This window comes from Mchenga conophoros, linkage group LG23, assembly GCF_057382185.1.
Source record: "Mchenga conophoros isolate Kocher_MC1m ecotype Shallow Benthic linkage group LG23, M_conophoros_male_GT1.1, whole genome shotgun sequence".
Taxonomy (NCBI): domain Eukaryota; kingdom Metazoa; phylum Chordata; class Actinopteri; order Cichliformes; family Cichlidae; genus Mchenga; species Mchenga conophoros.
In genome coordinates this window covers 40292727-40304899 of record NC_140547.1, presented here as the reverse complement: position 1 = coordinate 40304899, position 12173 = coordinate 40292727, and the positions used below count along the sequence as shown (strand labels likewise).

Genomic DNA, 12173 nt, shown 5'->3' with positions numbered 1-12173 from the left:
TCAGCCCTCTGTATATGATACCCTTAAATGAAATGTGAGGGACTAGAAATGACTGTTTCATGCAGTGCATATGCAAATATGAAATCATCCCTGCAATTCTTTGATCCCCCCCCAGTATTCAGCCACGTGACCATCACGGTGATGTCACCAAGTGATGTTGCTGCACCACATCCAACATGGATTTTGCCGCACCACATCCAACATGGATTTTGCCGCACCACATCCAACATGGATTTTGCCGCACCACATCCAACATGGATTTTGCCCACATGAAACATGGTGGTGTGAAAATACTGGTGGCACAGCCTTGGCACATCCCATGGATGCACATCAGGCAGGTCAGCAGGGGCCCCTTGCCTCAGACCTGACTATATATGGCCATTCTGTAGAGCAGAGAGAATCTTCCCCACATACCATGCACAATATGAAGAATCATGTCTTTTTCTGAGTTTCTCTACTATCTCTCCCTTTTTTTAAATACTTATATCCAGAAGCAGGTCTGCTAAGCCAGCTGGTCCAGGGCCAACTGATAAAGAGGGAGAAAAGCTCAGTGAGACTCTCGTCATGCACTGCAAAAAGCAGTGTGTATTGCTTTAACATAACTAATGATAAATTGGGTGCGACAGACCTACACTGCCTTCACAATGACTGGATATTCACTACAAACTTTATACGATGGGTCATGACCGACAGAACTCTTTAGACATGCCAGAACTGGCTAATAGCACAGTTTTAAGCTAATTTGTGTTGGGAATTTAAACAAAAGCAAGGACTTCATTTTAAGGTTTCTGAACGAGCTACAACATCCAGCACTCAAGTGACAAAACTGCAGTACCTTAAATGACCACTTGAGGCTGTCTCTAAAAGACCAAAGTTCCTCATAGGGAAAAAAAACAACTTAACAAATGCCCATCATGAAACTCAACACATTAGCAGCTTTCTTATTTAAACAAACAAAAGCTATATAGACATTTAACTTCAACTCACCATTTGAATTGTATGAAGAAGTTAATTAAGTTAGTTTATCTGTAGAGTCGGTGCCTTTTGGGGCTTTTTTATCTGATATAAGATAACATGAAGATTCCTTTATTGGCGCCATACTTGGGCATCATACAGTGAAATCAGAGCAGCGCTATGGTTTCAGCAGACTAGCATACATGCATTTTACATGCTTTACTCATGCATACAGTACAGCAAAATAATATATATAAATTTCTTTATTTTGTATGTGTTTGTAGTGCTATAGTCTGACAAAAAAAACAACAACACTGTGCAGTTGATTGCATAAAATGTCCACAGAAAAAGGGAGACCCCCCCCCCCCCTCAATTTCTATTTCTCGCTAGCCAAACTTACTAGCAGCTGATAGCTTAGCACTAAACACATTGAAATATGGTGATTTCTGGCACCAAAACACAAAGGCAATAATTCTAAGCAAAAGGCTTTAAAACTGAATTTCAAAAACTATTGGGGTGATGTAACAGACGGTCCATCTTTTTATACAGTTTGTTTTTCTGTAACTTCTAAACTCCAAATAAAACCAAACAGGTTGGACTAATATTTATATTTATAATTTATATGCTGGCCTTTCAGCTAAAGTACACAACCATATTATTTATAAAATTTATGAATCAAGTTAGATTAAGTGCATTCAATCTGTTTGGAGGTCCAGGCTTTCATTCCAATCAGCTTGTTGGTCAAAGCAATATTAAAGAGGTTTCTATTTTTTTTCTTTTAGCTATAAAGTCATTTTCATTATGGCTTTCAGTCAAAAACTGCTGTGCTGTGTTTTCAAAAGCAACTGTAATCTGGCATCTCTCCAGTGGCAACGGATGCCCTCTTGGCAAAGAGCACTGCAACGCAGCATGGCCACACGAACCTTGACTTGGCAATTTGGGTCTTAGAGAAAAAGCGTGCTCCATTAATCTTTGAGGATAAAGCGTAAAGCTGAAAGTAGGAGGACACAGCACAAGTGCCATGCATACATTTTAAGTGCTATTGGTCAAAACAAGACTTTGTGTTAGTATCACACTCATATAGCTTATTTTATGCCTTCCAGTGATGAAAATCTTTCTACATTACACCAAACAAATTTCTTGTTTAACACAAGCACCAGCCTGAAAAAGGTCAAAAAATGTAAAATTGGTAAAATGAGGACTAGAAAACCACGAAATCTGGCAAAAACTAAAACAAATCATTTTAGTCCCTCCTCCTCCTTTCTGTGCTCTAAAATGACATATCAGATATCAATATCAGACAGGACTCGGTGGTTAGAGTGGATACTGTCACGATCACTTTATTGTAAGGTTGTCAGAAGACTGATATGAATGCAAAATATGCATGGATACGCTTGACACCAACTTTTAATGGAGAGCAGACATTCTACTCCCAATAATCTGCCTAAAAAGGGACAAAAACCACAAAAGCAAAGCTCTCAAAGGAATTAAAAGTCACCACAAAATCAGAGTAAAGAAGCTTAGTCACATTTTTTTTTTCATAAGATAACACAAAGGGGGGGGGGGGGGGGGGCGCGCTTGCACACTGTGACCAAGTGCTGGACAAAGCAGCAAAGGCCTCAGAAGGAGAAGAATCTCCACCCCGTTTTCACTTGGGGGCTGCTGTGATTATTCAGTGGGTCCGACTTTGAAACCCTACAGACAAACACCTCCTTTCTGTGGATCTGACTGACTGGGAGACCCAAAAAGAGCGAGGGGACAAGCTAAGCTTTGTGAGAGCGGTGAGCAGGTTCTGTCTGGAATTGGACAGCTGCTCTTCTACCAGTTACACCCTCCACCACCTCCTCCTCCTCCTCTAGCGCCTCAGTCCCACTGCACATGCTCACAGGCCACATGCTCGTGCCGTTTTAACATGACAGCCAGGCTGCTGATCAACAGCTGATCAACAGGAAGCTGCAGCAGTAGAGCTCCAGCATTAGCCATGCTTTCGCTAATAGGCAGTTTGGCTTATCTTGTGCAGGCCCCTGCGTCTGTGTGTCGACCGCGAGCTAATCTGACAGCCCACTCTTGTACACGCTCTCCATTCCCCTACAGAGCAGCTCTCGCAAATAGAATTAGTACTGGACACTGAATGGAGAAAGAGATTAAAGAGGACCCAAAAAAATAATAATAATAATAATAATAAAAGAAGAGGGAGACGCACAAATTCTCCATCTCATAGGTCAAGCTCAAAGCAGTCTGGTGGGAAGACAGCACACATGCATCACACTTCCTTTTACACTGCACAGGGGTGCTTTCAGGTGTGGCTTCACATGCACACAGATGGATCTGCTCTGCGAGCTGAGGCGGGGGCGATCCTGGGAGTGGAGCGTGCTAGGAGATTGAATGCAGGTCAGTGGAGCACTGTGGGCTGTCAGAATGAAATACTCAGCTTAGTGCATGAGGAAAGTGATTTTTTTTTTGGTAGTCTGCATAATGCTAATGGATCTGATTAACCAGCTGCAACTACAACAGCACATGAAGGGTGCTGTGCTGCAGCACGGGCCACTAAAAAACACATCTGTGTCTTCTGAGTCTCGCTGTCCCTCCTTGGAGATGTCTGTCAACAGCAGCAATGTTAATTTTCAGTAGGGAAATGTGACACCAGAGCAGATGGTCCACAGAGAGGGATTCCCATCCACTGAACTGGAAGAAAGTCCGGATTTGAACGGGATATGTTATTTGGTTTTGTTAATTAGAAGAAGGGAAAAAAATGATGGTGCTGCAGACTAGAGTGAGGCCATGAGGATTGTGACACTCCACGCTTGCCTCTCCCCCCACCTACATTTTAGAAAGGCAGGTGATGCATCAGAGCAGATTGACTCACTCACACCCCTACTTCCCAGCTGAACAGTTAACAATAACACCAGACTCTAATCACACCAATGAACTAGAAAGACTTTCTACCATATTAACTGTCCACAATGTGGTGCAATAGCATCTAGAACCCATGCGTGCTTAATGCCACTTTCTTTGTTCCCTGGTTTGATAAGAAGGGGGGGAAGCATAGTGCCGAGCCTCCACTGTGAAAACAGGACAGGCCATGTACTGCGCCTCCAACCAACCTTGTATACTTGTCCATAGGTGCCATTTCCAACTACCTCCACCAGCTCGAATATCCCAGCTGGATCCTGGAAAGAGGGGGAAAAGGCAGAAAGGTGTTTCAATTTAAAGTAATGTCATTTAAAAAAAAAAAAAATCGTCCAAGCAACATTGTGCACTGTGAGCCAGCTGTTGCGTCCTGGTCTCCCCTACATGCCAAACGCATCTCGAACAAAGGAAAAGCAGACACTGGCAACACCTCGCTATGGCTCAGCGGTCATTTTCAATACTTCATCTCTAACAAGGAGAGCAGGCTCAAACTTGCTGCTACTACAAGTCACACTGAACGACGGAGGGTTGAATAAAAATCAAAGCAAACTGAAGAGGAAATATAGATATATATATATAAATTTAAAACATTTAAAAAAACAACGGCTCGGTTCAGCAGCACTCACCCGCAATGAAGCCAAGTCTATGTCTACTAGACTTTTAGCTGGAGAGTCGTTCGCCATCTTTCAAATAAAAGCCGAGCTTTCCTTCGCCTTCGCAAAAAGTGTCCGCTGAATCATTTGCGGGGACTTCGGGGGATAAATTACAGCAGAGGCCGCCGGGGTCTCCTCTCTCTGGGATCCGCTCCTTAGCAGTAAGCGCTGAGCTCTCGTTACTCCATGTTGAGGTGGCAGCAGCGGACTCCTGCTCGCTCTCCTCTCTCAGTTACTGCCACTGGAGTCAAACGTGACTGGTAACTCTTACTTCCGGCGAGCGCTTTCAAAAATAAAACAACTTTTAAAATCGTTTTGAGAATTCTACTTTTTTTTTCTTTTTGAAAAATATTTAAAATAAAATTTGGAATGCACATACAAATATTACATTATGCTGTAGTATATATTTCTGAATAAAATAAATTCAGAAGAAAAAAAACCGCTCTTTGATTGAAAGAAAATAACGTGCATGATCAGAAAGTGTAAATAAACAACCAAATAATCCTTAACCCTTACTTAGCTTACTTTGTAGGTGCCACTGAGAGCATCTGTGTAAGCTAAAAACCAAAACTATAATAATTCAAAACACAGTGGCTTAGATAAAGACAGGAAACCACACATTACAGTGAGAAAGGAAGAAAATTGATATTTTTCTTCTTTCACATGACCTTATGGCTTATGCATTCTCATAAGACCTTAACCACTGGAGGAGGAAATATTGAGGATTTTAGTGTAGGTGGACGCAGTGATACCACAGTGTAAACACACTGTGTAAAAACATGAGTGCACAGTATCAAAGGAAAAAGTGCTGAGTGAGCAGAGCCTCGTCATCGCGTAATTATGGTTTCATGGTTTCATTTTTTCAACTGAGAGAATTAATAGCATGATCTACGATAATGATTCATAACTCATTTGTTTTTAATTTGAGACATCTGTATTTTTCGTTTATTTAGTATTTTATTTTTTATTGTTATATTTTGTTTGTATATTTTTGTTCATTAAAAACTTTCATTTTATTTTAGAGTTAGAAAAAAAGGGTATTAACCCCTTCTTTTATGGCCCTTTTAACTTGCTAAGCCTTTTTACTTTATCGAGTACTGTGCAAAAGTCTTGACTCATCACTTATTTTAAGAACATTGTGCTTCCAAAGAGATCTTATAATTTTTTAAAGTGGTGTTAAGCAACAGTTCTCTGGGTTTCCGAAAGGTCTTCAATGTGTTTCTTTGGACATTGGCTGCTTTTCTCACTCACTCACTTTCAACCCAGTCCTTGTACTGAAACATTTTCAGAGGAAGAATATGTTTGTTGTTATGTTATCAACTTAACACTGACCTAACTCCGGAAATGAACCAGCGTTGTGTCTACACACAACAGACAAATGGCAAAGCACGCATTTTAAATTGTATCTTCAGGCACTTTGTTGCTAGCAGCCTGTCACAAAAACACATCATTTATTTACATTTTTTTTTTGTTGAATCATGAAAAAATACCAATGATAGATAGCAGAGTATGAGCTCTCACCAAAAAGTTGGCATATCTCTGCATAGTGTGAAGTGTGTTATTAAAACTTGGAGGAAACTGGACAAAGTGGATGGCGGCAGAGAACATAGCAGGGTTAAAATATATATATTTATATATCTGCAGAAGATGATCAGTATCTGAAAGTTGTTTCATTAAGAAATGGGGGAGAAAATTCAACAAAGACCTGACACTGGATGCATCTGGCCCTCCTTGATCCATCTATTGCAGGGATTTCAAACATAAGGCCCAGGGGCCAGAATCAGCCAGGCAAAGACCCCAATTTGGCCCACTGGATATCTTTTGAAAAGGGTGGGCATTTAGGACTTTTGCTGCTTTTCCTACATGTAAAACCTCCCTCATTGCCATTCACAATCTACTAACTTCGTTAAGTGACAAATTTCTATAATTTTACACATTTCTTGTCTCAATTTACACAAAGAGTCATACTGTAAAAATCTGAGAAATAGTGTTAAAGTTGCTCTTCTTTGTCTTATAATAAGGTTTGCACTTGCAGAAATTGGAGTTTTAACAGTTTTACCAGTATGCTTGCGCATGTTTCAATAGATAACTGCATCAAGTTTTTAATTTTTCTAGCAAAACATGAGGAAATGAGAGCCGGCTCAAGACTTTCACACAGCTGTGTAATGTTTGCTAAGGCAATGCTCATTATAAAACCTCTTAAACTGGTTCCTGGAAGTAAACACGTGATGAATGATCACATATCGACCTGCTTTCCAAGGGTGTAATGCTACACTTTAACTTGAAAGTCAGTCACCCACACTTCCGCTGCTCGCCTGCTCTCCCAGCTTTGCCGGAGAGCCGCACAGACACAGGAAGCCGGTCGGCTGCACATAGACAAACAGGGCTGGGCTCTCGGTGCATCAAGCGTGACCACCGAGGTGATATTAAATGAACTCCCCCCCGCTAACCGCCATCAGCCTGCAGGCCCGGTGTTTATGCAGCTCTGCCGCATGAGCAGAAGGACAGGTGGTATAAACAGAGACAGGCAGGGGAGTAGAGCCCCCACCACAGCATCCATATGGACATGCGCGCCTGAGACTTCAGTGTCAATATTGGTAATCATGGGTGTGGCAAGTGAGCAATCTCGGGAGTGATGCTACTGCTGTGTGCGTGTGCAGCACCTAAGTGTACTCCAGGGAGCAGCCTGTAATAAAACAGCTTAATTTCACCATGACTGGAGCCTGCATGCACAACACTGGCTTCTAAGGTGAAATAATGATATACTGTACAGCCAAATAATGAAGATCAACCAACAGGCTACTCATTGGTCAAAGGAGTGTAAGCAAACCTGCAGTCACTTCACTGATTTAGGTTAACCTCTGCTGTCCATATGAACGAATGTGATTCATATGGTCCACACTTAAACTGCAGCAGTGCTAAATAAACAGATCATATTAAAAAAAAACCCACATACACACAGCGACACTCCTGAGGACTTTTACAACCCTGGATCTCTGTGTGAACACCAGCAGCTGCTGTTACTTGTCACAGCTGCACAATGGAGCGTTCATCTGTTGCTCAAACAAACTTTATCTCCATGGTGGAACGACAGGACCAACCAGTCGGACAGCACGAGGGAGAGATAACCTGGCAGACAAACGTATAACAAACACGCGAGCCACAAAGCTTTGAGGCACTCGGGGTTAATACACTTAACTGAAGCTTAATGCTCTGTGTAAATCAACTTAAATCCACCTTGCACAGTGTGAGCTTGGATATTTGACACTGACGATGCAAACTCCTGTCCTTGCCCTGAGCCTCTTTGATGCTTGCATACAGCTATGAAGTATTTGTTTTGCCCTTAAAGCCCTCTGCTTAAATGTCAATTCAACAGACTGGTGTGCTGACATTTAAGTTCAAAGGGTTCAAGGAGGTTTGTGGCTTCTTTCACCAAGCACTCACTTTTAAATACACTGCTGCCCCCCCCTGTGGATGTTTGACATTATTGCAGCAACATCAGCTTCAGAGCAGGAGAGAAGATTCAGGGATGCAGCGAAGGAGGAGATGAACAGGGTTGATGAGATGGAGGGAGTGGATCAGCTTGTGGTGACCCCCCCCCCCCAAAATAATCAGCTATTATAATAGTAAAATGCACACCTGAGCAATATTTAAGAAAACAAACATAGAAACACACAACTGACCAGCAAGTTTATTACAAGCCATGTCGTCTTTGTAACACAACCACCTGTCCAAAAGGTCACCCAGAGGTTGCAGAGACGCAGCAGTGTTTGTTTGTTTTTTACAACTGGGACACCTCTTGTGCCACTACTCGGCGGGTTAATAATATTATAAATAGCAACACATAATAGAAATGTTGAATTCCAAAGACAAGGACATTTACATAGTACATTTCTAATTGAAAAAAATAGCCTTTTTAAAAATCCAGTGCCAGTTTCCTTCAACGACCCGAAAGCATTAACAGCTAAATATACATCAGGTGTAATGTAAAGGCTGAAAAACTGGAGTAGTTGGCACAACACAGTCCAGGGCTTCATTTTGATTCCACATTATGATATGTGAGAAACCAAGCGTTTAAACAAAAAAGCTTTCAAAATGTAAAAAAGGAAATTCTGAAATCCACGAGAACACGACTGTCTCATCATTTGATTTATATTCACATCTTTGTGCTCCCGGACACACGCGGTCTACTGCGCCTGTATCTGGCATTACAGGAAGAGGTACTGAAAAGGATGCTGTCTGAAGCATATGGCAACATCCATTAATGAAACAGGCGATCCATACATAACAGCTACGTTACAGGGTTTACCGTCCTGCATCCCTGGCATTACATATAAAAAAAATTACAGAGAACAAATTAATCATAAATATTACAAACGTGTTCTCCACTTGATGTGTACCATACATTTGACCTTGATGCTGACGCTCCCCCTCAGCATCACCAACAAAAACCTAATAGAATCTGTGGTTATTCACTGCTCAGTGTCATTATGGCGACTTCTCACACCCCATCCTGCACCTATGTTTGCTCATCGGTTACATTTTCTATCTGCACAAACACGCTGTTAAACGTCTTAATATTAGGCAGCAGTTTGTATTCATGAGAAAGAATTGACTGTTAATTACAGTCCAACTCACTCGCAGCAAATCAAAGCTGGTTTATATATTTAAAAAACAAACATGTCTTTTAGTCGGTGTTAATTGCCTTAGTTCAGTAGAAAGTCTGGGCTTGGGTAGCCGAACAGATGGAAATCGCCCTGATAGCGTGCGTAGAGGCGCTTGACGTCTCGCTTGCTGATGCCTGAGAAGTAGTGCTCCACCTTGGTCCTGTTATAGCGTGTGATGCCTGGAGGAATGGCAGGGTAGGTCACCAGTGTGTCGATGCCTGCCGCTTTGAGGATGTACGGGGCATCCTGTTCCAGCGTCTCGTGGTGGCCGACCACGCTGTAGTTTATTTTGCATGGCGCACACAGCTCTGCGTACGTCACCCAGTGGATGATGTGCTCGCCAAACTGCCGGTCCATACGCCGGTGGCCTTCCATATCGCCGAGGTAGCGAACAAAGTCTTCGAAGTGGAGACCGGAGGCGACGAGGTCATTGTTGCGGTGAATCTTGCGATATTTCCATATAATGGCCGGAGCTATGTCGTGCTTGTACCACGGCTCGAAGCGGGGGTTCTTCACAAACTTGTCCTTGAATGCAGAGATCAGGCGCTCGAAGGGATCCCTCACAATGAAGAACTTGAAATAGGTGTCTAATCTGTTGAGGTACGAGGCAGATAAACGTTAGCGTAAGCCGCAAACACTATGTGCCAGCATCTTTCAGAAGAAGCAGCGCTGCTTCATTTTTGCTTTTTGATTTAAGGAAGTACGTTTGACTACTTCAACCAGATAAGTCCACATTTATCAATGTAACTACGAGCACACCTGTGATTTATTTCCTGCTGAGTGAGGGACGACAAGCGAGGGAGGCCATTTTTCTCATGGTCATGAACAAGGTTTTCTGGGATCTCCTCCACAGTCTGGAAAGCCCCTGCAAACAACAACAACAACAACAACAATAATAATAATAATAATAATAATAATAATAATAATAATTCCTCATCTAAATTAACTACTTCAACAAATAGGCATGAAATTAAAAATAACAGCACTGCTTTTACCTCCGTCCTGTCCATACTTACCATTGAGTACAATGAGGACCTTCTTCCACTGTGTATTACCCACTTTAGGCGTCTGGCAGAACAGGATCTTGTGTTTGTCACAGACAAAGATCCGGTCGAGGACAAATTTGCTGATGGAGACGTGTGTCAGATTTCTCAGGCTGCTGTTCTTACACACTGTCGAGAGCAGCTCGATTCGCTTCTGGGCGACTGACTGCCAATCTGCCACTGCGGGTACTGCTGTAGGCTGAGAAACATACACAACTTAGAGTTATGTAGAGGAGAGAAAAGGCCAATGGCATGGATTAGTTATAATTAGCAATCAGTAAATAGTCACCTGATCTGATGACTTTGGAGATTTCTTTTCAGGGCTGGACATCCCAATGGGTTTGACCACCACCTTAGTGCCTGGTACTGTCCCGCTCTGACTTCCAGCTCTCTCTCCGTAATCTAAAAAACAAACAAACACATAAATCAAATGGGACTGATCACAATCCCCCCTCCTGGGATTTCCCGCCTGTAGCTATCACCGTAACAGGTCCAGTGGCTTACCATCAACAGCTCTGAAGCTGATGAACTTGCTGAGAAACATCAGGATTAGCAGCACCCAGCCGCAAGCCCCGATGAGCAGCCAGTAGTGCCGCATCGCTTCGCACATCAGCCGACGGCCATGGAAACAGCGAGCGACGCTCCCACCTGAGCACGCACGCACACACACACACACACACACACACACACACACACACACACACACACACAGGTAATGGAGATAGGACTTGACTGGCGCTAAAACTAACCTGTTAAATCGTATGTCTTAACGGTGAGCTATCCTACATAACGATTCAAGACAAGTGATAACTACACAGCTCAGGGCTAGCGACCGTGTACGGAGAAAAACTAACGGCAATGCTCTCAGCCTCTGTGTCAGCTCATCTAAATAGTGGTGCTTTCAGGCAGCTAGCTAACTGGTCAGCTAGCTAACCAGCTAGCCACATCTGTCCCTCCCAGACATGAAGCAGACAACTTAAATCGTGCTCGTTTGTTTTCTCGGCTAGACCAGTTTAAATCTCACCGCACAGACACACACACGGCCCAAAATCGAAATCAGCCTCGTAGCTTTACCTTTTTGATAAGTTGTAGTTCTACTTCGCAGCTGCACAAACTCCAGAGAACCCGTTAGACGATCCCATAGAAACGTCTCCGCTGATGCGTCTAGTCCTCTCAACGTCCAACTGCTGACAAAATAATGGAGCTCCCCTTAGCGGCAGCATGGCAGCGCTGCCATGATGATCTGACGTGAGCACATCCGAAACACCACATTTTAATTTATATAATGACGCGAGAGCATAAACAAACTCTTATTAATATATATATATATATATATATATATATATATATATATATATATATATATATATATATATATATATATATATTTTTTTTTTTTTTTTTTTTTTTTTTTTTTTTTTTTAGGTTAATTACATTATTTTTCCCCAGGTTGTCCATGCTCCATAGTTTCAGAACCACCTGTTATATCAAATATAGAGGAACAGGTCCTTGGAGGTAGCAGAGATGAAGAGGCTACAGTTTACATTGGTAATGACCAGAATCAGAAGTGATTACTAGGGCTGGGCATCGTCACTGATTTCTAGAATCAATTCGATTCCGATTCACAAGGTCCCGAATCTAATCGTGGATCGAATCGATTCGAATCGGGGAAATTTTGCCTCACAGTCAGAAATATTATAATTCTGATCCCTTATCAGTACATATCTATATTTTTTATATCTATAAAAAGAAAGCTGACACTTGTGAGACTTTATCAAAGGTGTAAGCATCACAGCAGATTCCTTTGTGTCAAAGTAACTGAGGATAAAATACAGAAAAACATGAAGGCGGTTTTCCTGGTCTGGGTTTTTATAGCAGATGACCTTAAAAATATTGTGCAGTCAAAAACGAAGTGAAGCAGAGTAAAGTTACAGAGGTTTATTAAA

The 12173-nt window shown here is 42.2% G+C and overlaps 2 protein-coding genes across 11 annotated transcripts in view; both read right to left on the bottom strand.

The window, feature by feature from the left end:
• The window catches only part of LOC146547817 (mitogen-activated protein kinase kinase kinase kinase 4-like), a 36856-nt gene extending 32085 nt beyond the window's left edge, over positions 1-4771 (bottom strand). For all 10 annotated transcript variants that reach the window (XM_085263756.1, XM_085263762.1, XM_085263758.1 and 7 more), the window contains exons 1-2: positions 4491-4771; positions 4059-4124 (exon numbers count right to left, since the gene is read on the bottom strand). In XM_085263756.1, the coding sequence (XP_085119882.1) occupies positions 4059-4124; positions 4491-4547 (123 nt within the window). In that variant the 5' untranslated portion in view covers positions 4548-4771. The remainder of the gene's footprint in view (positions 1-4058; positions 4125-4490) is intronic.
• A 3422-nt stretch (positions 4772-8193) lies between these two features.
• Positions 8194-11431, bottom strand: chst10 (carbohydrate sulfotransferase 10). The gene is made up of 6 exons (XM_085265795.1): positions 11302-11431; positions 10732-10875; positions 10517-10629; positions 10201-10426; positions 9944-10049; positions 8194-9776 (listed from the first exon to the last, which is right to left on the bottom strand). The coding sequence occupies exons 2-6, from the start codon at positions 10835-10837 to the stop codon at positions 9224-9226; spliced, it is 1104 nt and encodes a 367-aa protein (XP_085121921.1). The 5' UTR covers positions 10838-10875; positions 11302-11431; the 3' UTR covers positions 8194-9223.
• Positions 11432-12173: the final 742 nt, after the last annotated feature.

Bases quoted from the DNA above. Each gene is read 5' to 3' on its own strand.
- chst10 (XM_085265795.1), bottom strand. From the start codon at position 10,837: ATGTGCGAAGCGATGCGGCACTACTGGCTGCTCATCGGGGCTTGCGGC. The intron at 10,630-10,731 runs GTAAGCCACTGG...TTTGTTTTTTAG, and splicing joins CAGCTTCAGAGCTGTTGATG to ATTACGGAGAGAGAGCTGGA. The intron at 10,427-10,516 runs GTGACTATTTAC...TATGTTTCTCAG, and splicing joins CTCCAAAGTCATCAGATCAG to CCTACAGCAGTACCCGCAGT.